This window comes from Piliocolobus tephrosceles, chromosome 7 (assembly GCF_002776525.5).
Source record: "Piliocolobus tephrosceles isolate RC106 chromosome 7, ASM277652v3, whole genome shotgun sequence".
NCBI lineage: Eukaryota > Metazoa > Chordata > Mammalia > Primates > Cercopithecidae > Piliocolobus > Piliocolobus tephrosceles.
In genome coordinates this window covers 107,305,818-107,332,583 of record NC_045440.1, presented here as the reverse complement: position 1 = coordinate 107,332,583, position 26,766 = coordinate 107,305,818, and the positions used below count along the sequence as shown (strand labels likewise).

The window sequence follows — 26,766 nt, the reverse complement described above, 5'->3', positions numbered from 1 at the left end:
CATACTCAAACAAAAAGCAAGGTAGTGTAAAGACAGAAAATAGAACCCAGTTCTAATTAAATCACTAAATCAAATTCTCAGAATCAAATCAAATTTCCTTTCTCTTACTGACTTTTGTTTTCATTTTGAAAGTTTCCAAAAGACCACAATAATCAGAATGTTGTACCTTTATTAGGCATTCCAACAGCTAAATCAGAACATAATCAGGTTTGGGAATGGATTTCAAGGTATTTAACTCTGCTTCTATCACCAAGATTCCATCCCATTCCTCACATTTCTTATGGATGTCTCTCTTGTCTACTTCAAAGTCATAAATAGTTAAAGGCTTCTCTCTTTCCACTGCTAACTGGAAACAGATAATGAGTACTAAGAGTAGTTTTGCTCAGTCCAGTTGGCATTGATCAGACACGTTTATTTAAGACATAAATCTAAAACCCAAAGGAAAGCAGACTTAAAAGCAGACTGTCATTCAATCATGAGTCATCTTTCTCTCTCTCTCAATCTCTCTCTCTCTCTTTCTCTCTGTCTGTCTCTTTCAAAACCAAGGCAGTTTCAAATCTAAGCTGTCTTCCTTTTTATGTGGAAATATTCCCAAAGGAAGAAAGAAATATTCAGATGTGGAGTGTGTTACTGACGTCTGTCGGCATAACCACAGGCTATTATAATGCTTTAGCAAATGACAGAGGGGATATATGAAATTCATAGAGAAATTTAGCATGTTGAAAAAAGGGACTAAACAAGGTACTTTAGAAATACATTTTATTTCCCCTGTCCTCCTACCTGTTTTTAGACCAAAAATATTAAGGTTACAGAATATTTTTACAAGTAAATATTATGTCATAAAATAAAAGATTCCCTTTGAAAGAAATAATACTTTCAAATAAATTAATCCTTTAAAGCAAACATTTTTCCATGTTCTAAAATGAACTCATACATGCATCTCACAGACTTCTGAAATCAACCTTCTGAAACCTATGGCAATTTACACTTAATCTTCACCCATGAGTTTATATTTTAAATATGGCTATAAAAATATATTTTTGTGTTGACAATATTTTTTTAAATTAACATAAAATTCACCAGACATACAACTGACTATTTTAAAGTATACAATTCAGTGGCAAATACTGTGTTCAGAATTCTGTGGAATTACCACAGAATTACTACCTCCTTCCAGTTTCAAAATATTTTCATCATCCCAGAACATTCTGTACTTTACATAATCACTCCCTATTTTTCCATCTCGCTGTATATTAGTAACCACTGCTTTCTGTCTCTATGGATATTTCAGATAGGGATGGCAAACACTATGCGTCTCACTGTAATTTGTAATTACTATTAATTCATTTATTGTAAGCATGAGAGACCTGATGATATCTATAACAATTCAGGCTTCATACAAATGAAGAATTTGAATTTGTACACCACAATTCATTTCGCATTTTTAATATCACTTTCCACAATTAATTGCACTAGTATCTTTAGAACATTCTTTTCATACAATACTTTCAGAATAACAAAGTTATAACAATGAAGTGTAACAGATAAAAGCTCAAAAAAACCCTTTCATTTATAGAAAGTTTTAAAAAGGCTATGGAGTTTCCAGGGAGATAGAAAGGACATATACCGCTCCTTAAATTATGTATTCCTTTCAAATGGGCATATAAAATGGATATTTGTAATATTTACTTAAAATGGAGTCAAAAGATATTTTTTAAAGTAACTTGGAAAAACACTGCAACCATCAATCAACCACAGATCATGAAGCGAATGAAATAAAATATGATTAACAGTAGTATCAATTGGGTAATATGTTCCCACGGAAAGAGAATTCTGAGCCTTTTCTCACTTTGAAAAGAATTGAAAGCTATTCTTTTAATGCCCTATTATCAAAATAGTCAAAGGCTATAAACTAATTGAAACTATTAAGAACTACAAAAGTAATCAACTGAAGGAGAAAAACTGCTAAATTCTGGAAGAACACATATTAAAAATAGGGTCCTAATAAGGCAGTGCTGTCAGTGAAAAAGCTAACATACAGCCTATGTGGCATAAACCTGAATTCATGCTGATTTTCTTCACCAAATACATTAATGGCATTTTCACTGCTATGCACTAGAATAATAAACAGCAGGACAATTCAAAAATGTAGAGAAAATAAATTGCATACATTTAAAAAAATCAACAGCCTTGAGCATGAAAATGTAAACAACAAATTTACATTTTTTTATAATCACCTCCTTTGAGAATGATATTATACGTATATATTTTCTATTTGAGACATGAACTGACAGAGTATTAGGAAGGCCAGCTCACATACTATAAAAATTATCATTGTTCTCAGGCATTAGCAATATCATAATTTTGTAAGTGAAGTATGGGCCCAAGTAAAAACTAACCAAAAGCAAAAATGTCCAAAGGTAGAAAAGAAGGAAAAAGGAATTGTAATGTTGGTTTATGACATCCTAGTTTTCCTTAGGGTTGATATATGTAGATATATTTTTCCAACCTCTACATCATTAGAGCAAACCAAAACTGTCTCCAGGCTGATAGAGACAGGATTAAATATAAAGGGAATTATTATATACCAGATAGCATCTTAGTTATGTTTTCCTGGATGCAAAAATATAAGAATAAAATTCATAAGTTACATGAAGGTAAAAACTTGTATTCGCAGTGACTAGCACTATAGCTGATGTGGGGGTCAGAACTTAACACAGATTTCTTAAGTAGATGATTGGAGTTTAATTAGGTAAAATCATTTCTGAAGGAAAAATTTGAAAATAGATTTCAAGAATCCTAAAATTTTCCTTTGCCTTTTATATTGCAATTTCATTTCTGGAAAGTTATTCTGACAATAGAATTCTGTCCTAACAAAAATATTCAAGATTTATATTCAAGGATTTCCACGGAATCATTATTCATAAAAATTAGTTAGAAACAAGCAAGGTACCGTATAATAGTGAATTAAGTTACAATGAAGTATTAAAATGGCCATTAAAACAATTTTAAGAGGAATTTTTAAAGACAGGAAAAAGTCCACAATATTACTAAGAGAAAAATCAAGATTCAAAATAGTATTTTCTTTTCAGTTTTGTTTAAAAATTTATATGTAGTGAATGGTTATATTTCAGTGTCAGGATTATAGCTGATTTTTACATCTTATTAATTTTCTGTGCTTTCCAGTTTCCCACAATAAATATGCAGTATATTTATAACCAACATTTTTTATATCTAGGGTAGGGTATGGGTATATGTGTGAATAGTTTCAAAACAGATACAGCTAAAAGTTTTACTAATAATATCATAGTGGAACATATTCCTTCCAAGTCATAAGAAAAGGAGAAAATAGTACACATTTTAAATTACAAAACCACTTATAAATCTAAATACTATAACTTTACATCGTTATACATAAATTTAGAAGTGAAACTTTTAAGTTTATATTTCCCTGAAATATTTAACAGTTGTACCTTTTACCATATTAATTTTGAACCATGAAGGAAAATAGTTGAATTTGAAATTTGTCTAAATCCCTGAACTATGCTTCTCGTCCTCCCCTCCTAGTCCAATCTGTAGTAAGACCTTGGGATTCAAATAAGAAAACAAAGTGATACTTACTTATTATAGAAAATCTAACTTCCACTCCTTCTTTACGAACTTAAGCAAACTATACATACACACAGACACAGACAGACACACACACACACACACACACCACAAACACAATTTTATTTATGGACTGGGATCATCCAGCCCCAAAAACATTATTTAAGGATGAACTATTGAAATGGATCCATAATAAGAAACAACAATTTATTAGCATTTTATAGCATAGTAGAAGAAAACATACGTTTGTAACTATAAATGACAACATATGTGCTGTCGATATATGTAAGAATAAGTAGAAAGATGCTACTTATTTTGCAGACTTGAAAAAAGACCACTAGCCTCAAATGAAAAAGTTCACTCTGTTTATGAAATAGAAAGGAAAAAAAATAATAAGGGAAGAAATTTATTTTAGTGGAACATTTACAATTTCCTAATAGCATCACATATTCTTTCTTATATAACTTTTCTGTTATTGTCACCTTGATGGTCAAAATCATTCTAAAAAAGACATGTCTAATGACTTTTTTAATGACTGCGAATGAACTTTTTTCCTTTTTGCATATACTTCCTATAACTTCTTTTAATTAATGAAAATACTTCAGAAAAAAACAAATACTACCCTTTCCCACCCTCCTCCCAAAAAAAATCAAAGGAAAAATTTCATAGCTAATTTCTGGGCTTAAAATATCAGCCTCAAATAATTTAGTTTTTAACTGTAACTTTTTGTTAATCCAAAATTCAATGTCTGAATTTTGACAACCTAAATACCTTTTTAATACTCATGAAATTTCAAGTTTTGTAATCACCAACAATACTGGTAATATCAACCTGTATTTTTCTAATGTATAAGAATAAATTTATTATGTTACTACTTTTATATGGTTTAATAAGGGAATGACAACAGAACAAATGAATAAAAAGTAAAGACTTACATTTGTAAAGCTCCTCTGATATCAACACAATATAAAATGCATAAATGAGTATTTAAGTTTTATTTTAAAATGTTCAAATCAGGGATCACTTAATGTGCAAAGTTATCTGAAGTATTCAGCAATCCATTATATATTTCTCTGTTCATTTCATTTTGTCTATTGACAAAAACATCTCAAGTATCATTATATTTCATAGCAATATTGAACTCCAATGATGACTATAAACTGACACCAAAATCCTTAAAGTTGTAAAGCAGTGAAGAATTCATATTTACTTTTATCTGAAATACCATCTTTACATAGTGCAACATTTTTACTTCTCTTAAAAATCTATGACAAATTATAGTCATCTTAAGGTACAGAGCAAAAATTATGAACTTGAATTTTGTTATAATTACTAACATACAAAAGAGTTTAGGTACCTTCACAAAATCTAACTGTTATTAAATTCCAGAAAATCTAACTCTAATAAATGAAGCAGTATGATAAATAATCAAAACTGGATTTCAAAAACTAAAAGAACGATAAATTGGGAGGTTAAAAGCACAATTATGTTCTAGGAATAACTTGGTTTGTAAAAAACTAGCATCGTATTTTAAAAGTACTATTTGATATTCTGAAAAGAAGAGTAAATGTAATGACTACATACTGAAAGTTGTCCTGATAAGAACTGTGGAACATCCCTCAACATTCCAGGACTCATAGGAGAGGTAACAGAAATAGAAGGACGATCCATTTTTTGAGATTCAAATGAGCTAGAACCTGCAACGATAATTACACATAACAACAATGGCTCTTCACAAGTATTTAGTAAGTTTTGCCATATAACTTTCAAATTATTTATTTTTTTGATGTCCACAAAATGTCATTATATAGGCCATTTTCTTAGACACAATGTTGAAATATTCTTAAAGAGGTTTTTTTGGAAGCAAAAGTGCAGTATAGGGATTCTCTTAAGACCAATAGTGAACCATTTTCTGTGCCAATTATAGTAGAGACAGGCCTCTACCTCAGGACTTAGTTACTATCTGTTAAGCGTACTGTATTTATATCTTACGATGACATATTAAGAAAAATTTAAAAATAGAAACAAGGAGTAATCAAAACATAAATCAATAAAGCAACTGAAAGACAGACTACATTTGTGAATAATAAGAAAATAAGTACAAAATTATTAAATTTTTAAAATTATGTATAGAACAATATAACAAATTATACTGGCAGAAAGAAGTGAGGGGCATAAAAAAGGAATAAAATATTAAATATTTATTGTCACTATTTTCATTCTTGGGGATAAGAATATTCCATGTATGTCTGTCATGTTCTCTGGACAGAACATTGCTGATATTCATTGGGATTCAGAACACTGGGGAAGACCTGTTTTTTGTTATTTTTGTTTTTGAGACGGAGTCTCACTCTGTCACCCAGGCTGGAGTGCAGTTGCTGATCTTGGCTCACTGCAACCTCCGCCTCCCGGGTTCACGCCATTCTCCTGCCTCAGCCTCCCAAGTAGCTGGGACTACAGGCGCCCACCAACACGCCTGGCTAATTTTTTGTATTTTTTTTTTTTTCTAGTAGATACAGGGTTTCACCATGTTAGCCAGGATAGTCTCGATCTCCTGACCTCGTGATCCACCTGCCTCGGCCTCCCAAAGTGCTGGGATTACAGGCGTGAGCCACCACGCTTGGCCAGGAAGACCTGTATTTAAGGGAATGGATGTGTAAAAACTTAATTGGGAACACAGTGAACCTACAACACCTCTGAGACATCCAATGGGAGATGTAAAGCAGTTAAGTGGAACTACAGATGGGACCAAATGTCCAAGTAGAGACTAGTGTTGGAAATTAACCTGTAGAGTTGTATGCCTAATTGGAAATGAAGGTAGATAAAACTCACCTCTAGAGAGAATACAGTGTAAAATGAAAGGGAAACTGCAAGGCTTAGGATTAGAAGTAACAGTGATACCTTTTATATTACTAGCAAGTAGGACAAATGAAACCTTTCTACTAAGAAAGAAGCTGGTTTTTTTTTTTTGTTGTTGTTGTTGTCGTTGTTGTTTTTACAATAAAGGTTGTTAAACTTCAGGCAACAGATGACACAACAGAATGTATTCTTTGAACATCCAGGCATGTAGGGACAATGATACCTCCTTTTGATAATGTAAACTTAGAAGTCATACAGCTGGCAATTACAACCATAAGAAGAAAAGAATTTATTGAGGAACCAGGAATAAAGATGGTTAAGGACAAGGGCTTGGAAAAACATCAATGTTTAAAGAATAAAAGAGTGGATCTAATCTGAGAAAGGACCCCTGTCTCCTCAGAAACTATTTTGGAATTATAGCCTAGGGTCTTTTTAAATAGCTAAAATAAGATAAAGGTTTCCATGTTGCTCATACAATATCTGAGAGATGTAATAAAGGTGAATAAAAATGTTAACCTACCCCATAGGATTGTTGTAAAAATTAAATGTGATGGTATAGGTACAACATCAAGCACAGTTATAAGTACTAAATAAAATGGGAGCAATAAGGATAATGATGATAATATCATTTTATAATAATTATAATTTGATTATTTATGTTACAGTTTTATGTGATCATGATATTATTTTGGATAAAATCATTTAGCACGTAGTCAAAGATACTAAATCAAATAAGTCATGGGACTATATTTTAAAGTATAGAGCTATAGCATTCAAAGGACTACTCTGATAAAGACTTTAAAGAAACTTGTAATTGTAAATATGAAAGTAAAAAAACATCTATTTTAATAGTGCATTCTCAATTATTGTGGTATATAGAGAATCCGACCACTTCTCACCATCCTCATTGCTACCAACATGGTTTGCATCACCACTGTCTTGCCACTAGATTAGCCTTCTCACTAGTTAGTCTCTTTGCTTTTACCCTCGACTCTATTAATCTATTTGCAACCTATTAGCCAGATTTTAACACTAAGTATCTACTCAAAACCATCCTAGATAGCTCCCAATTTTCCTGAAAGTAAAAGCCAATGTCCTTACAGTGGGTTATATGGCCTTTGCAATTTGCCCATTATTCCTCTATCCTCATTCATACCATTCTTCCTCTTGCTCACTCCATTCAGCTACACTGGCCTCCTTGAATTTCCTTAAATGCACCTTAGGCTTTCTTGCCATTGCATCCACACATCCTGTACCTGGAAAGATTTCCCCCCAGGCAGCCACTCCAAATGTTTCCTTCAATCCTTCCTTTTCAATGTGGTCTATCCTGATCAACATATTTCAAACTGCAATCCTTTTTTTCCTCTCTCCCAATATCCCTTACTGTACTCTCAATCAATAAAGAAACTTACTTCATTGAAAAAAATAATTTAACATCTGAAATACCACTAACAATAATGTTTAAAATTATAGATAAATTTGACATTAAACTTATGTATTTATTGTTCCACTACTCCTCTGATGTTAAATCAGAACTGTTATCCCACTTTCCAAAAACATAAATTAGAATAAATGTAATTATCCACTAGTTTATTCTAAGCATCTCCCCCCACTTAATGAGGATGAGGTTACAAATAGTAAATTTTAAAACTAGGGGAAGTTTTGGGGGTGAATTTTTGGGAGCAGTGACTATGTTCATGATTTTTTGTTGGGATGATGGTTTCACAGGTATATATGTATGTCAAAACTTACCTAATTGTGTACTTTAAGTATGTGCAATTTATTGCAGTATACCTTAATCATGCTATCTAAAAATCTGTAATAAGACAAAATGTTTAAAAGAAACTTAAAATATTCTACATTTTTGTATTTTTTCCCACAGTGACATGAAATAATACTAAATTTTCCATCTTTATATGCTTACATACTTGATAGCAAGGTTGTCATATTTCTTACTTCACATTACTAGCTAAATACTTCATCTGACCTCTGATGAATGCAATTATAAATAACATTTTCTTCTAGAATAAATAAAACTTACTGGACTCCAGTTGTGCATGTGTACTATCAGGTATTCTAGGTATATCTCTGAAATGATAAAAAGAAAAAGAAAGAAAAAGAAAGAGAAAGAGAGAAAGAAAGAAAGAGAGAGAGAGAAACTGTTTCAACAATTAATGCAACTCATATTTTTTATCATTATCAATCTATTAATAGGACAGTGTAAAATGAAGAAAACTGTGTATAATAATGGTATTATATAAATAAGAAACAAGCCTTAGTACTTATTGCTCATAAAAGTATTCTGGGCCAACCTCAACTATTTAAAAGGAAATAAAATTCATATGCATCCATAGCATGCTTTTAAAAAGAGACTTTATTTTCTATGTGTCTCACTGCACAATTATCCATTATAAAAAATTTGTATTAAACAAGATAAGTTTTACAGATACGTTTTTATTCTCTTCTGCTCTTTGGTTTTACCTGCTGTTCTAAATCAGTAACATTAAAGTACAAATAAAATATCACCAAAATAAAAAGTAAAATATTCATGTTGTGATTAAAACTTTCATTTTATTTTATTTTATTTATTTTTATTTTTTAAAGATAGTGTCTCACTCTATCTCAGCTCACAGCAACCTCCACTTTCTGGGTTCAAGCAGTTCTCCTGCCTCACCCTAATTTTTGTATTTTTAGCAGAGACAAGGTTTCACCATGTTGGCCAGGTTGGTTTTGAACTCCTGACTTCAAGGGATCCACCGGCCTCGCCCTCCCAAAATGCTGGGATAACAGGCATGAGCCACTGGAAACTTTTAAAATGTAGTAACATCACTGAGAAAAGACAAACATGTTTCTTTTGTTTTGTTTTGTTTTGTTTTTGAGACGGAGTCTTGCTCTGTCGCCCAGCTGGAGTGCAGTGGCCGGATCTCAGCTCACTTCAAGCTCCACCTCCCGGGTTCACGCCATTCTCCTGCCTCAGCCTCCTGAGTAGCTGGGACTACAGGCGCCCGCCACCTCGCCCGGCTAGTTTTTTGTATTTTTTAGTAGAGATGGGGTTTCACCGTGTTAGCCAGGATGGTCTCGATCTCCTGACCTCATGATTCGCCCGTCTCGGCCTCCCAAAGTGCTGGGATTACAGGCTTGAGCCACCGGGCCCGGCCAGACAAACATGTTTCTTATGGGGAAATCTCAACATTACCATGGAACTATATTTACACCAAAAATAAGTGTATATTTTTATTTGAGATTTGACACAAGGAGTAAATATTAATGGTTACATTCATTCAGTAAACTACATAAAGGACTATAAATTATTTAAAATATTAAACAAAAACAAGACTTGAAGATCCTTTAATACCAAGAAATATATTTGATCAATACACTAATCTTATACACTGCAGCTTTACCATGATACAAAACTATGAAAAGACAAAATAAAAAATGAATACAATTTCAAGTACCAGATTTAATACTTTAAAAGGAACATTTCAATAAAACTAAGCTACCACCCTAAGTCGTTTTCTTCAGCATTTTCAAAAAAGAGATAAAAATAATACAGGCCCATCATTTCCTAAATGAATTATAACTGGACATTACTATTCTACAACAAATGATTTCTGTAGGCTTCACCCTAGAATGCTCTTACCCTAAATCTGCATTTAATAATTCACCAACAGTAATATTTTTCTGTTACTTTTACTCTGATACAGGTATATATTTTACCTTGGCATATAATGTAATTCAGTTGCCTCTTTAACATTTATTGCCAATGTCTGGAAATTGTCAATTTTAATCTATAGGCATTACATTTAATGCATAGGCATTATAAAACAGAGGTATAAATTACAAAGCCAAAGAGTACTTTGATGTTTGCTTATTTTGGGTCTGTTTGTTCACCTTGTTAAAAAACATGTCATGTTTTTCCATAAACTATTACCTCTATCTAGGAGTTGTATGTCCTTTGGCCCTTTCTTTCCTATGTTGAAATCTCTATTTTGAAAAATGTAAAATGTGTAGACTATAGATGATTTATAGCCTCCTTCCCCTACTAAATCCTATAACCACCGTTTAAGGTGTTACAATAAAATGAATAAACACGTAAATATTTCTTCTTGTGTAAGTAACTGTATATTCTACCATCTATATGATCAGATAAAGAGATATTATTTTTGGTGTGGTGCTTTTGGTAAGGAAAGAGAAAAAGTTACTGTCTACAAAATAATTTATTTCCATAAAGCAATCAGAAATTATTAAATGGCACATTACAAATAGTTTAACAGTATTCAACTTCACACACATATAAAATATTGAAACCAACTTACCCAATAGGCCTTGAAACTACAAGCTCTACTTGTGGTTCAGGTTTGGATTCCAGAATGATGTTGTATACTTCCTCAAATGTGGCTCCTTGCAATAGCCTTCCATTCCATTCTAATACTTCATCACCTATAGTGTGTGTCAGTAATAATAATGTCATAAAGAAAATTTGATCCAATAAATTACACTTAACAGCATCTTAAACTTCAATAAACTCCATAGGATAAAATAACCATTATACAATATGAAACATACTCAGAACAGTTCCAGTGACACAAAATTTGATGACTATGGTGATTAGTATATTTCACAGAAAAGGACAATGATTAGAGGAAAAAATTACATAAACATTATCTCTATGTGATTTCTTAATAGAAATTCTAATTCTAAGCAACAATCAAAATCAGTTGCCTCTTTAAAGATTTTATGACTCTATACTCTAGGTTTCTCAATATATGTGCAACTGAGCACCTTGTTTTTGTGTAAAGGGTTTCCACTGTCTAAACTCTCTTGTAAAAACCTTAATAATTAGTATATTATCAAATCCTCTTTAAGGTACTCAAGGATTTCTCCAATAGTATCCATTACCAAAGAGATAAGGGGTGACACATGGTAGGAAATATGCCTTTGTCCATAAAGTTTGTTCTAAACTACGTTAGAATTTTCTCAAAAGAAAAAGGTCTTATGGGAAACAAAATAGGTTAATATTATATTCAGATTAGAATACCCATCAGAAAAAAATAAGATATAGTCAATATAAAAACGATTTTGATCTACTATGACTCAAGAAATAATAGTTTTGACTTTCCATTAATGAATAGAGATTTATATCTAAGTTAAGTGAGTTATTGTCAAATCACTTCTAAATGAATGAAAATAACTCATAACTACTAAAGTTGGACAGTTTAAATGTAAATAATCAAAGGTAAAACCCTACCTGGTCTAAGATGTCCTACAGTATCAGCTAAACTTCCTTTTTTTACTTTAGTAATAAATGCACAAAGCCGTCCTGATTCAGTCATCTTTCCTCCTACAACCTGTTTAAAAGAGGAAAATATTAACACGGGAATATTGTTAAAATGAGCATAGTTGAAGATTCAGGTAAAAAATACCTAGAACAATTTGCAACACCTAAAACGCTAATTTAATGTACAGAAAATGATTTCTTAAATAATTTATTGTCTCTATTAGGTTAGTATGTGCCCTAAAAGCTAGGTCTTTTTCACATATTCCAACTGTTTTGCCATTTAATACCCATTATTTGCTAAAATGTTGCATAACGTAGAAACAACATAACAATTGGTAATTTTTGTCCTTATTCTAAAATTCTTGCTTTTGTCATTTCCTAAAACATATTTTACAGTATCATATTAATTATATAAACATTTCTAGTTATAGATGTAAACACTTTAATACAAAATTTTTGTTTCTTTTACTATAATTAGGATATACCACCAAACTTTCATTGGTAATCTTTTAGAAACACTGATAATGTGCATAATGATGATGGATCTTACTTGAAAAAAATTACAAAATTTACTTAATCGCATCAGAAGTAATATAAACTTCAGACCATCTGAATCTCAATTTTTTATTTTTATGTTTCTATTAAAATATAACTTTTAGAAAATGAATAAAAATGTTAGGAATAATGCTGTGGAGTCATATGTATACTTGTATATCTTACAAAATTAATGCTTTGATTCTAATCAACCACCATTCAGTCAAATATCTCAATTTGATGGCAAGTGAAGCAAATAATAGCAACTAACTTCACTGACTGAAATGAATTGGTTTTTCTCTTCTAAACAGAGTGAAAGTTATTTGAATTCAAAAATCATGGGGTGTATCTTATTCCACGGATTTTTTCCATAATTACAGTGAATTACACATAGCTGCAATTCAGTTAATAAACTAATTAGTCCTATGTTTGAATCTGAAAATTAAATGTATAGTTCTTATTGACTTATATCCTTAAGTAAATATTTAAAAACTTTCTTGGCTTAACAAACATTAATAATGATTAATTAATTACACTAGCTATAATGATTATTGATATCTTAAAGCTTGCCAGGCATTTTACTAAATGTTTGTATGTTTGTTTATTTAATCACATTACAACAATTCAATTATCCTCATTGAATAGATAAGAAATCTAAAGCTAAGAGAAGTTTATTTGTCCATTTTCATGTAACTAGTAACTCCTGTATTTGGAATTGAAGCCAAGACTTCCTAATCTTTATTCTAACACTATAATAGGTATCTCTGGATTAAAAAATTGTTTTTAAGACAAAGGGTCTCACTATTTTGCTCAGGCTGGACTTGAAACCCTAGGCTCAAGCAATCCTCCTGCCTTAGCCTTCCAAGTAGCTGGGACTATAGGCACATCTCACTGTCCCTGGAAATGGGTCAAATCTGATTTTAAATTCCACCATCGTCACCATCTTGTGACCATGGGGAAGTTAAACACCTCTCTAAGCCTATTTCTCATCTATTGTGAGTGTTAACTAGGATAACAGATATAAAATGCTCAGGTGAGTGCAAGCACATGGATGCCACCCAATAAATGTTCTTGCAAGATCTGGTCATTTAAACCTATGTGGCACCTTGCTTCCCACTCCCACTCTCTCATGTTCCTGCTTTTGCCATGTGACATGTGTACTCTCCCTTCACCTTTGACTATAATTGTAAGCCTCCTGAGGCCTCCCCAGAAGCCAAGCAGATGTTGGCACCATGCTTCCTTTAAAGCTTGCAAAACTATGAGCTGATTAAACCTCTTTTCTTTACAAATTATCCAGTCTCAGGTATTTCTTTAAAGCAATGCAAGAAAGGCCTAATACATAGTCCACTTCCACCTACATCCAAAGTTTTCTAATATCTCTTATATTCTACAGGACAATTTTTATAGGAATGGCTTAGCTCTAAAACATTTACTTTATTTAGAGAGAGACAGAGTCTCACTCTGTTGCCCAGGCTGGAGTGCAGTGGTGTGATCACAGCCCACTCTAACCTCAAACTCCTGGGCTTAAGCAGTCCTCCTGCCTCAGACTTCTCAGTAGCTAGGACTCCAGGCATGTGCTGCTATGTCCAGCTATTTTAAAATTTTTTGGGCTGAATGCAGTGGCTCATGCCTATAATCCTAGCATGTTGGGAGGCCAAGGTGGGTGGATCATGAGGTCAAGAGATCAAGATGATCCTGGCCAACATGGTGAAATCCCATCTCTACTAAGAATACAAAATAAATAAATAAATAAACAAATAAATAAATAAATAAATAGCTGGGCGTGGTGGTACGTGCCTATAGTCACAGCTACTCGGGAGGCTGAGGCAGGAGAATCACTTGAATCCAGGAGGCAGAGGTTGCAGTGAGCCAAGATCGCACCACTGCACTCCAGCCTTGGCCACAGAGCGAGACTCTATCTCAAAAACAAAAAAACAAAAAAACAAAAAAAAAGTTTGGTATAGACAGGACTTCACTATGTTGTCTAGGTCGGTCTCAAACTCCTGGTCCAAAGCAATATTCCCACCTGGGCCTTTCAAAGTGCTGTAATCACAGGCATGAACCATGACATCCAGCATATTCTTTTTTCATTTCAGGTTTTAATTGGGTATACTAGATGCACAAAAACCGAACAAAGCTCTATTTAATGTATTTACCAAATAATTTCCTGGTATTTTACAGTAAAACATAAATCAATATTTGTATTTAATTTCCCAGCATAATTATTTTTGTTTTTAGAATTCAAACAGTACTCTCTTAAGTGCACTTATGCACATACACACACATACACACATTTTACAGCATTTATACAAAATTATATATATATATGTAATATACATATTACATTTCCCAAGTTTTCATTCTGAGTAATTAAAATATCACTTTAATAAAATATAAACACAGATTTAGACTTAAAGAATAAACTGTATAGTTAAAATGAGTTTGACCACTGTATTTCAGATTCAGGTAGATTCTAATGAGGTTACTTTTAATGTCTTCCAAATTTATATGTACACAAGTATTACTGTGGAATTATGGCAACTTCTTAAATAATAGTGGGAAAATGAAATGTTTTAGATAATGAGTGCAAATCTTCACAAATTATTGAAAATGGAAAAATACACTACTAAATTGGTACAGGTTGAAAGTTATCCTTTGCTTTTCTGGTAAACCTATAAGAGTATAGAGCCAAAATATCATACATTTTATTACATACCTTCAAGCCAAGCATTGCTCCTGAATCTCGAGGTACACTTCCATCTTTTAGACGTTTATTTAATAAAATGCGACCAATTAAACGATCTCCATCTTTAGATGGTTGCCAGGTTACAGGGTGCTGACATTTTGCATCAACAAACAAAATAAATAAATACAAAATAAATAAATGATTTTGTCAATTTATGACAAATGGTCTCTGATTGTATGACCTCTCTAAACTTCAGAATTCCAGTGTCATGATTACACAAACCAGCTTTCATTCCAAAGCACTGCTCATAAGGGTGTACTATATTATGCTTATAACCTCAGTATAATCTCAAAGTTTTTTTCAAAATCCAATTACTTCCAATTCTTACAGTTCTCTAACACAATAATGAATAGCTCTACAAAATCTGAGAAATTTTGAAAATGCATGCAACTAATTATCTACATACTGAAAAATAAAAATTCACAGGTAGAAAAGATACACTGAAACTCTATGCAAGATACACTGAAACTCTATTCATTTAAAAAAGAAAATTTCCTCTTCAAACACATTTGGAAGATTTTGAAAGACTGTAATACAGTAACAATTAAAAAGTCAAATCATACTAAAACATTAAATTTGACCCTATGATGAGGGCTTTTTTGAAGAGGTTTCTAGATTAAAATAATGAAGTGTATATAAGCCCCAATAAATTCCCAATTGAATCTGCATGGGAGAGAAACAGGCTTCATTTACAGGTGGGAATAGATTACATTTCTCACTTCTCAGAAGTTCTTTCATGATTCTTTCAGGTTTTTGATCTATTTAGTAAATTACCTTTACTAGATAATTCAATGATATCCATTGTTAAATAACCTTGAAAACATTAGTAGTTTCTTTGTTTCTCAGGGCTGAACCAAGGCCTCTGTAAATAATGACACTATTCTATTATGAATGATACGCTCAATAGGAAAGTAAATGATTTGTGTAATCATAGTTTCATAGTTATCAAAAAGTAACAGGCATATCTTCATGCAAAATTTAGCGGGCAAAATGCAAGTTCCAGTCAATCACATCTATATGGTAAAAAGATTTCAAAAGTCCCACTATCCTAAAAGCAAAAATAATAAATATCAAAGCAGATGGCAAGGGCTCTAATACTAATTAATACTACATTAAAATGCTATGACAATAAAACAAAAGACCAAAATGACAGTGAAAGGGAAAAAAGAAAAACAACTTTTTCTGTGCAAACAGACCCAATTATCTCCCTTTTGTCTGGGATTCAAACTATTAATAATTTAATTTTCATCCCAAGGAAAACATATGCAAGCAATCAAATAAGCCAATCCAAAAATTATTTATTATTTGTGGTTTTTAATAACACTACAAAGTTCTCTCATGCAACAAAAGACAAAACATTTCTTTGTTCCTAAGATTTATTTTTATATACTTATTTTTTGGTATGCCGTCAAACAATAAAAACAGCAAAGTAAGCAAGAGGTTTTTTTGGTTTGTTGTTTGTTTAGTTTGGTTTTGTTTTTCTTTTCTGCACCTTAAGAAATGCTACAGTGACCCTTGAGATGCCCTGTCCTTTTATTATGTTCTGTTTTAATGAGTGACAGAGAGCAAACGAAGACCAAATGAGCAGGTTAAAAGGCAGGCTCCACAATCTCAGTACCTTATCACTATGGCTATGCTCCTCGTTAAGGGTTGTGCTACTACACGTATCTACCCCAGAGTCCTTAATCTGAGGTTCAGACCATTCCAAATCCTCTTCCAAAGAGTGGCCACCAAAGTACATCATTTTCTTTTGTCTTTCAGACTTGGTGTTAGAGTCCGACAAAACTGCCTGCTCACTAGTTTTTCTTTTTCCCTTTTGACTGTCCCCTACAGGTATGGGATAAAAAACAAAAACAAAAACAAAAAAGAAACATGCAAAGGTGTAAATAAAAAAGGAAAAGTGAAATGATAACGAAAATTAAATAGTAAGGCTCCACATGTCTCACCAAAGACATTGGGGATGCCTCACTGCTATGCCAAGACGTATGATCCAACCAGTTGTAATCCATGTCTCCTGTGAGAGTCAGACAAAAGAGCGCAGTAAAGGAGATGGTGAAAAAAGGGACAGACAGAGACATTATAAACATTTTAAACTGTGTGATCCTGTCTGGTCTCAAGAACTTTGTCTGTATAAATAAATATATATATATATGCCAAAAGAAAGCTAATATTTAAAACGCGTAAAATTTATAGAAAGTATAATATAAGGTTTATATCTCTAGACAGACCCTACAGAACAAAAGTCCTGCAAAAAGAGAAATAATAATAAACGGAAATAGAAACAAAAAAATGTATATGCTGAAAAAGACTATCAGCTATGTCTGTTATTCATGCTATTTTTTTTACTCCCATGTTGGTCTAAAGACATGAGTTTGTTCTCCAAAGATTAAGGGACATTTAAAACGTTTACATTGGTTTGCCAATAACCAGTATTTTAAAAAGTCAAATAATTAAGTACCACTTCTGAAATGCAGTATGATATTCTTCATCATGCTAAAACCTCCTAAGAAATTTGGGTGGTTAAAAAAATTGTTTCCACAAAATAGTAATTTGTATGAAAATTATAAAACAGATTCATTCAATATTAGTAAAAATAAACTTTACTTAAACATCATGAATCACTTAATATTTTGATATAATTTTTCAACTTTTTTCAGAAATCACATTCTTATAAAAAGTAAATTAAAAAAATTTTGTCAGATAATTTATGTGACTGGCAACTAAGAATGCATATCCACCATTTCCCAAACTTATATGCTTCTTATTTGCTCAGTATTTCAAAATATAAAATATTTGTTATCTTTAATATCTTTTTAGTCTATATATGCACATATATCTTTTAAAATTCTATTTATAATTTTATTTTCTAAAAATACATACTGAACACCTTCCATTTGCTATGTATTGTGCTAAGCTCTACTGTAAAGGGTAAAACAATGAAATATGCTTACAACAGAGTAGGGATAGAGAAACAGAACAAATCATCAGTGTCATATAGGAACATACAAGACACTATGAAAGAGTACAATAAGATCTAATTTAGACTTTGGGGTCAGCAAACACCCCTAAAGTAATAATTTTATTTTTTATTTTTATTTTTTTTTGAGACAGAGTCTCACTCTGTCGCCCAGGCTGGAGTGCAGTGGCGCAATCTCGGCTCACTGCAAACTCCGTCTCCCAGGTTTATACCATTCTCCTGCCTCAGGCTCCCAAGTAGCTGGGACTACAGGCGCCCGCCACCTTGCCTGGCTAGTTTTTTGTATTTTTTTAGTAGAGACGGGGTTTCACCGTGTTCGCCAGGATGGTCTCGATCTCCTGACCTCGTGATCCGCCCGTCTCGGCCTCCCAAAGTGCTGGGATTACAGGCTTGAGCCACCGCGCCTGGCCAGTAATAATGTTTAAGATGAGAACTGAAAGATGTGACATGGTGCTGTAAAAGAACTGAAGGAACACAATGGTTTCTGAACCAAAAAGAATGAAGAAGAATATGGTACTAAGTGAAACTGGTAAGGCAGCACAGAACAACTTAGATAAGTCTTTTATTTCACATTAAAGATTTTAAATTTCAACCACTGAGGGATTTTAAGTGTAATGGTGACATAATCTGATTAACATTTTTAAATGATGAATATAAGTACTACATAGAGACTAGGCTGTATGACACCAAAAGTTAAAAGACATTTACAATAACCCTTGGAAAAGGTAATTATGGCTTGAATAAAGATAATAGCAATAGACATGGTAAGAAAAAAGGGACTGAGATGTTTTTGAGGTAGAAATAACAGTGTTAAGAAAGACTAAAGAGTCAAGGTCAACTCCCCAGTTTCTGGCATTAATAACTGAATGGAAGAAAAAATTTATGAGATGGAGAAGATTGGAGGAAGAGCACTTTTTGTTAGGGAAGGGTAAGAGGGAATCTATTTCATAAAATATATGACACCATTGACTATAGGATTCATAACTTTCAGGATATAAAAATGTTCATCTTAGAATTTATTAAATACGGTGGTTGAATTTTGATATATTATTTGAACCTAGTGGACATACAAGAAGGAAACTGGCTAGGGTGTAATAAAACTTAAAGTTTTGGCCGGACATGGTGGCTCATGCCTGTAATCGCAGCACTTTGGGAGGCTGAGGCGGATGGATCATGAGGTCAAGAGATGGAGATCATCCTGGCCAACGTGGTGAAGCCCCATCTCTACTAAAAATACAAAAAATTAGCTGGGCGTGGTGATGCACACCTGTAGTCCAACCTACTCAGGAGGCTGAGGCAGGAGGATTGCTTGAAACCTGGAGGCGAAGGTTGCAGGGAGCTGAGATCACACCACTGCACTCCAGCCTGGAGACAGAACAAGACTGTCTCAAAAAACAAAACAAACAAACAAAAAACTTAAAGTTTTGATCTGGAGACATAAATTGGCAATTATTAACATACAGACAGGAGTAAGTGAGATCATTTAGGGATAGAGGGTAAAATAAGGTATGAAGAGAACCCAAACTGAATTCTGACATTTAGGGTTTGGTTTGAGAAAAAAAAAAGAAAGAGAGAAGATTCAAAAACAGCATGCAGAGAAAAAAAGGAAGGAAGGAGGGAGATAGAGGGAGGTCTCCAAATCAAATAGAGTTGCCTAAAACAAAGAAGAAATAAACTATCCTGAATGATTTTTACATACCAAATAAGATGAGGAGGTTAAAAATATGCATTGGATTTGGCAACCATGAAGATTAGAAAAGATGTCAGGAAGAACAATTGGATAGAATGATGAAAATTAAAATCAGGTTGAAGAAACCAAAAAACAAAGGGAAGTGAAAAGTAGAAAAAGTTGTGTGTAAATGAATGGTTCTCAAATTGCAGTTCTCAAAATAGCATCATCGGCAACACCTGGGAACATGTTAGAAATGTAAATTCTGGGTGCCACCCTAGACTTAATGAATCAGAAACTGTTAGTGGGCCTAGCAATCTGTATTTTAGCAAGCCTTCCAGATGATTATGGTCAGATGTTTGAGAATTACTGGAGACAATTCTTTTACGAAACTCATTTATGAAAGAGAATAGGCTTTATTATCTAACACACACAATATGCAATTTGTAGAAAAAAAACCCATTCTTTAACTTATGGGCCAGAGAAGTGCTTCCCAAGCTTTTTCATAATTACAATATTAGTAAAACACACTGGAGTATATGGAGATGACCAGTACATGGGATACTTATGCCCATGCCTGGATGGCTACCCAAAAAGCTAAGGGTATCTGTGTCTCAGAAAACCTGTAGCCCTTTCAAAATACAGTATTGTCCCACAACAAAGCATTGACAAATCTGTGCATTAGAGAAAAAACAGTATGAAGCCTGTAAATAAAAATTCTTAACTGGTTTATGTGACAGTAAGAAAATTCAACTCAAAATTTCTCTTCTCCCTCTGTGCTTGCAACCTACCAAAAAGGCAGAAATGTAAATTCTTTTGTTCTGAAAATAAAAAACATAAGCTGTTTAACCATTTGAAACTAAAGTTAAAACCTCTGATTGACAAAAAAAATTGTCCTATATTCTGGGCGCAGTGGCTGACTCCTGTAATCCCAACACTTTGTGAGGCCGAGGCGGGTGGATCACCTGAGGTCAGGAGTTTGAGACCAGCCTGGCCAACATGATGAAACTCCATCTCTAATAAAAATACAAAAACTAGCTGGGCATGGTGCATTGTAGCTCCCAGTCCCAGTTACTTGGAAGGCTGAGGCAAGAGAATCATTTGAACCCGGAAGGCGGAGGTTGCAGTGAGCTGAGACAGTGCCACTGCACTCCAGCCTGGCCAACAACAAAGCGAGACTTCATCTCCAAAAACAAAAACAAAAGCAAAACAAAACAAAAAACTGTCATGTATAAGTACTAAATAAACACTCGTTGAATGAGTAAAATTAGTGTCCCTGTAAGAATAAGATAATTAATGGTAAACCATATAGAAAATAGTTCTAAAAACTATTAAGACTATTATTATAGACCTAATAATACTTATCACTGGATATTCTTATTTTTTGCAGCTTAATAGTATAGAACTAAGATAATAAAATATCTTTTTTTTTAGTAACAGTACAAAAATGTATTAGTGTGCTTTCCAGTTCTAGAACAAGAACTAGAAAGCACATAAAGAACCAAATGGAAATTTTAGAACTGAAAAATAACTGAAATACAAAATGCAAAATACAAAAATAACTGAAATACAAAAAGCAACCACAGAATGGAGAGGACAGAGGAATGACTCAGTGAACTTGAAGAAGGAACAATAAAAATGACCCAATCTGAAAAACAGACAGAAAATAGAATAAAGAAAAAAAAAGAAGAAAAGAAAATGAACAGAGCCTCAAGGGCCAAGAAACTATAGCAAAAAGTCTAACACTCATATCATTGTAAGTCCAGGAGAAAAGAAAGTGAATGGGTTAAAAAAAAAAAAAAGTATTCAAAGAAATAAAGACAGAAAATTTCCCAAATTTGGCCAAAGATATAAGCCTATAGATTCAAGAAACTATGTAAAACCCTAAACAAACAATACCCAAAGATATCTGTTACAAGATACACCATAATCAAACTAAAACTAACAACAAAATATCTTAAAAGCAGCAAGAAAAAGCAATACCTTACCTAAAAGGTAAAAACAATTCAAATGATAGCGGACCTCTCATCAGAAACCTGAGAGGCCAGAAGGAAGTGGCACAATATTTTTCAATTGCTAAAATAAGAGAAATGTCAACCTGAATTCTAAATATGATGAAATTATCTCTCAGAAATGAATGAGAAATACATTCTCAGGCAAAAGAAAACAAAGAGATTCTGTCACCAGCAGATCTACCCTAAAAAAATAACAAACGGAAGTTCTTGAAGCAAAAGAGAAACAAAGAAAGAAGGAACCTGAAAGTATCAAGCAGGAATAAAGAACATACTAAGCAAAAATATGGGTTTTCTTTCTCCTCTTGAGTTTTCTAAACTATGTTTTTGATATTTAAAGGCAGAACATACATTGCCTGATGTGGTTTTCAACATATATAAAGAAAATATTTAAGACAAGTCCATTATGAGGTAAGGGAGAAAATAAAGGAATTTAAGTGACTTAAGGTTTCTACATTCCAGTCTAGTTAAACTCAACACCAATACAATGTGATACGTTGTGTACATGTAATATATTACCTAAAGCAACCACACAAAAAACCTACAAAAAGAAATACACTTAAACACTCTAGGTCAATCAAAACACAATTCACAAAGCGTTTCAAATAAAAAAAAAATGTTCAAATAACCCGTAGGAAGGCAAGGAAAAGAAAACAACAAAATTAAGAATAGAAGGAACAAACAGAAAACAACAAAGAAAATGACAAACTATAAATGAGCTGTAGACCAATACTCCTCATGATTATAAACACAGAAATCCTTAACAAAATATTAGCAAAGAGAATTCAGTGATATATAAAAAGAATTATACACTATGACCAAATGAGGTTTACTCCTGGAATGCAAGACTGGTCAAATATTTGAAAATCAATGTGATCCACATATTAAAAAGTTAAAGGAAAAAAAATTACATGATCTTATCCATTGAGTGCTGATGCAGAAAAAGCATTCATGATTTTTAAAAACTCTAAAAATAACTGAGGAGAACTGGCTCAAACTAACATAGAACAACAATAAAAATCCAACATCTAAGATCATACTTAATGATAAAAGGCTGAATGCTCTATATAAACAGAAATTTCACCAAAGAAGATATCTTCATTTATAACAGCCAAAAAGTGGAAACAACCAAAATATCCATTAATAACTGTAGCATATCTATACTATGGAATACTACTTAGAAATAAAAAGGAAAAAACTATACACACAACATGGATAGACCTCAAGGGCATTGTATGAATTGGGAAAAAAACTCAAAATGTCACATACTGTATGATTTCATTCATATATCATTGTCTAAATGATAAAAATATAGACATAAAGAACAAATTAGTGGTTGGCAGATGTCAGAGATGGTGGAGAGGGAGTAGGATGTCATTAGAAAGAGGAAGTGTAATAAGGATCTTTGCTGTAATACAGTAGTTCTTCATTGTTATAGAAGTGGTGGTTATATGAATCCATATATGTGATAAGATGTCCTAGAACTATAAAAACATTGTTCCAGTATTAGTTTCTTAATTACAGCTATGCAAGATACAACCTCTGAGGAAACTGGGTGAAGCATATATAGGATCTCACTGAACTATCTTTCCAAATTCCTACAAATCTATAAATACTTCAAAGTAAAAATCTAAAAATAATGTTTTGCTGCCTTCATAGACTGTCACCACTCCGTCACAACAGGTGTTCAAAGAAAAGGCTAGAGTATTACTTGTCAGCACAATGTAGAGAGAAGGTCAATGCTTCAGATAGGAAGTTACACAAAAAGCACACTAAATCCTGTCTAACGCTGGTATTCAGTTATTCTATTAGCACAAGTTAAACATACTTAAATATAAGGACCTGACAAAAAAAAATTAAAAATTTGAACCTTTGACTAAAATTTCCCCTTCACTTATCTCTATTGTAAAATACAAACTAACCTAATTACGTGTGTATGTGTGTTCTATACACAGAGAAAAAATGTTCATATATTCTATTTACAACATTTTTTCATACAGTCATTACATTAAGACAACAGTTTATTAACTGTTTTATATCATTGCTTTTCATTTTTGGGTTAATAAATACTTAAAAATTAAATCACATAGTACATAAAGGCATCCTTCAACAACTTCAATAACTTCATCATGATTATAAAGTAACAGCATGTTGTAACAGAAAGAGTTTTATAGTTGAAGCTAGAAAAGCTATACTAAAATACTGACTTCACTTCTTATCAATTTTATGACTTGTGCAAGCCATAGGCCTCATTTTCTCATCTGTTTTGAAAAAAATTAGTTGTGATATCTAACAGATTGCTGAGAGTTTTAAATAAGATAGTAATGGAAGCTCTTTGCAAAGTGTAGTCACACCAAGTTCATGATATCATCATCATATTTTAAAAAATATTAACTTTCATTCTAATTAGGTAGGGAACATTTAACTACGACCCTTTTATTTATTTATTTATTTATTTATTTATTTATTTATTTATTTATTTATTTATTTATTTTGCTCTTCTTGGTATTCTGTCCTCCTTTTCAACTTGTCAGGTTATATATGTGGACATTTCCCAATGTGTATTCCATGGAATACTGGTTCTGCAAAATGTTAAAGAGCATTGAGTAATTTAAAAGTTCTCTAATCAAATAACTTTGGAAAACTTTGGTTTAAGTACAATTAAATAGATTTCTTGAGTGTAGGACTTTTTTCAAATAATAATGACACCATGCTTCACTAAGAGGATTATATAATATATTGTTTCCACAAACTTAATTGAAACACAGAAGCTTTCTCAGAGGACAAGTGTCCCAGGAACTGTATTTTGAGATATAATGCTGAAACCTTCCTCGAGGGTCATTTCCCCTCATAAGATAGTCACTAAAACTGAGAATAAGTCTTAAGTCTTTCCCACTCCAAAGAAAATGTTCTAGTAAACTATTAAAGTAACACAAAGTCCAACTCAAAAAGGTTTTATATAGGGTATATTATGCAAGACAATGGTTTGCAAACTACATTCCATGGAGTTGCTTCAGAGACAACTGTTGGACACTGTGCAGAGGACTGATTCTAAGATGGTAGCCCATAATGCCCACCTCATGGTATTCATGCCTTTGTGGGACCTGTGACTTGCTCATAAACAAGGTAGGGGGATGGCAAGGTGATGGGATCTTACTCCCATGACACTGTTAAGTTTCACAAGACTTTGCCTTGCTAGTCGACTTGTTTTAGATACTCTCTTTGCTGGTTTAATGAAGTAAGAAGCCATGATGTAAAGTCCATGTTACAAAGGAACTTCAGGCAGCCTTTAGGAACCGTGGATACCTTCTACGAGCTGCTAACAGACTTTAGGAGATGTGGGGGAGCTGATGGCAGCTTCTTGTCAAAAGGAAACAAATTCTGCCAACAATCTTATTAAACTTGGAATCAGATTCTTCCCTGCATCAAGTGTCCAGAGAGAAATGCAGCGCAGATGACAACTTGATTGTAGCTGCAAGAAACCTAGCTTAGCCATGCTAAGACTCCTAACCAACAGAAACTGTGAGATAATAAACATGTGTTGTTGTTTTAAGCCGCTAAGTGTCTGGTAATTTGCTCTTAATTCATTGCCAGCTCTGAAAGCAGCAGATTTTAGAATATGAATCAAACCAAAATGTCAGTAGATCTAGAGGCCCCATTAGAGGCTCCATTAGACTTGGACCAAGTCTAAGCACCAATACAAAAGCATGGCTGGATAAAGTACAGTAGAATTTGATAAAGTACAGTAGAATTTGAAATAGGATGATAAACATTATCCATAATTAGCTTATTTTTTAAAATCTTGCTCTTTTGGTATTACCAACATATTCTTATTTAATAACATGTAATTGATGAAATGATTGTATATATGGCATCTATTAGAATTTATCTTAATAATTACACAATTTGAAACTGTTCTAGTTCCACAGGTACAAATAGAAGCTTAAGAAATTAACATTCTAGAAAGATAGACAGGTAAAATACCTAATTTAAATAGTATATAGATTTTCTTGGAAGCATATAGTCTCATTTCCTGCAACTAGTGGGCATAAACAGCTAAGTATCAAACTCAAATGTTAATTATAAAAGTACGTGCTGTAAAGAAAGTAAAATTCTCAATGTCAGCAAGTTTGCTATACTAAGGGCAGATTCCTGATAGCAGGGAAACCTGAGGCATGAGATGGGAACATCTTAGCTCCATGTTCTTGAAATTCCTAAAACTAGATCACCTGAATCCTCTGAATCTGAGGATTCAGATGCCCCTCCATTTGCTAAAGAAATAAGAAACACACTGCGGAGGCAGACACCAGCATCATTGAGAATACCAGTGTTGGCTTTCCTCTGACTGATAGGGCTGACAGTAAGAGATACTGTTACTTATCTGGGGTCCCCAAAAACAATCAGATAAAGAGGAGCCTGAAATAGAGGCCAGGTGACAGCTATTAGCAATCAAATACATAGTGAGTGCCATTATTATAATGAGTGTCAAGGCAGGAGTGTAGCCACAGAGTATTGACACACAAAGCTAAGGAGAAGATCATTGAGCACAGCATCCCTAGGGGCAAAACAGATGGGCAACCAATGAGGATATGCCCAATCTATATAATCAAAACAAACAATTATGGATGACCAGGATGCTAAAGGAAACCACCCAAATAAAAAGACAAAACTCCTTGCATAGTTTCTGGATCTAAACCAGTTTTCAGACGTGGAATCCTGTGACTGAAAGAAAGGATGAGTTGCCTGGAGGAAGAACTCTAACATCACAGAAAGTGAATTCAGCTATTTTCTCAGGTAACAGTAAACACAGGAAAGGAAATTATCCACACATTTTGAGAACCATTGGACACAATGAACCTATTGACAGTGACACTGAAAATCCCAGTGTCATCATAACCCCACTTATAAATTAGAGGTATATAGAAAATAAGTAATAAATTGAGTCCTGGCCCAGGTCTGGCCCATGGTGGGCTCAATAATTCCACAGATGCCATTTAGTGGTAATTACAGCAGTCTCCAAATGGACATACTTGGTATTCAGAATAACCTCTACATTAGTTCCTTGGCCTGTGGAATTAA

The 26,766-nt window shown here is 33.0% G+C and overlaps 1 protein-coding gene across 22 annotated transcripts in view; it reads right to left on the bottom strand.

The window, feature by feature from the left end:
- Positions 1-26,766, bottom strand: part of RIMS2 (regulating synaptic membrane exocytosis 2) — a 775,110-nt gene that overhangs the window by 344,375 nt on the left and 403,969 nt on the right. For 16 of the 22 annotated variants that reach the window (XM_031935886.1, XM_031935888.1, XM_031935887.1 and 13 more), the window contains 6 exons: positions 16,976-17,043; positions 15,000-15,119; positions 11,720-11,819; positions 10,788-10,911; positions 8,510-8,556; positions 5,194-5,306 (listed from right to left, as the gene is read on the bottom strand). In XM_031935886.1, the coding sequence (XP_031791746.1) occupies positions 5,194-5,306; positions 8,510-8,556; positions 10,788-10,911; positions 11,720-11,819; positions 15,000-15,119; positions 16,976-17,043 (572 nt within the window). Of the gene's footprint in view, positions 1-5,193; positions 5,307-8,509; positions 8,557-10,787; positions 10,912-11,719; positions 11,820-14,999; positions 15,120-16,647; positions 16,857-16,975; positions 17,044-26,766 lie in introns of all 22 variants that reach the window. The other 6 variants (XM_031935883.1, XM_031935885.1, XM_031935882.1 and 3 more) reach the window with 1 other exon arrangement.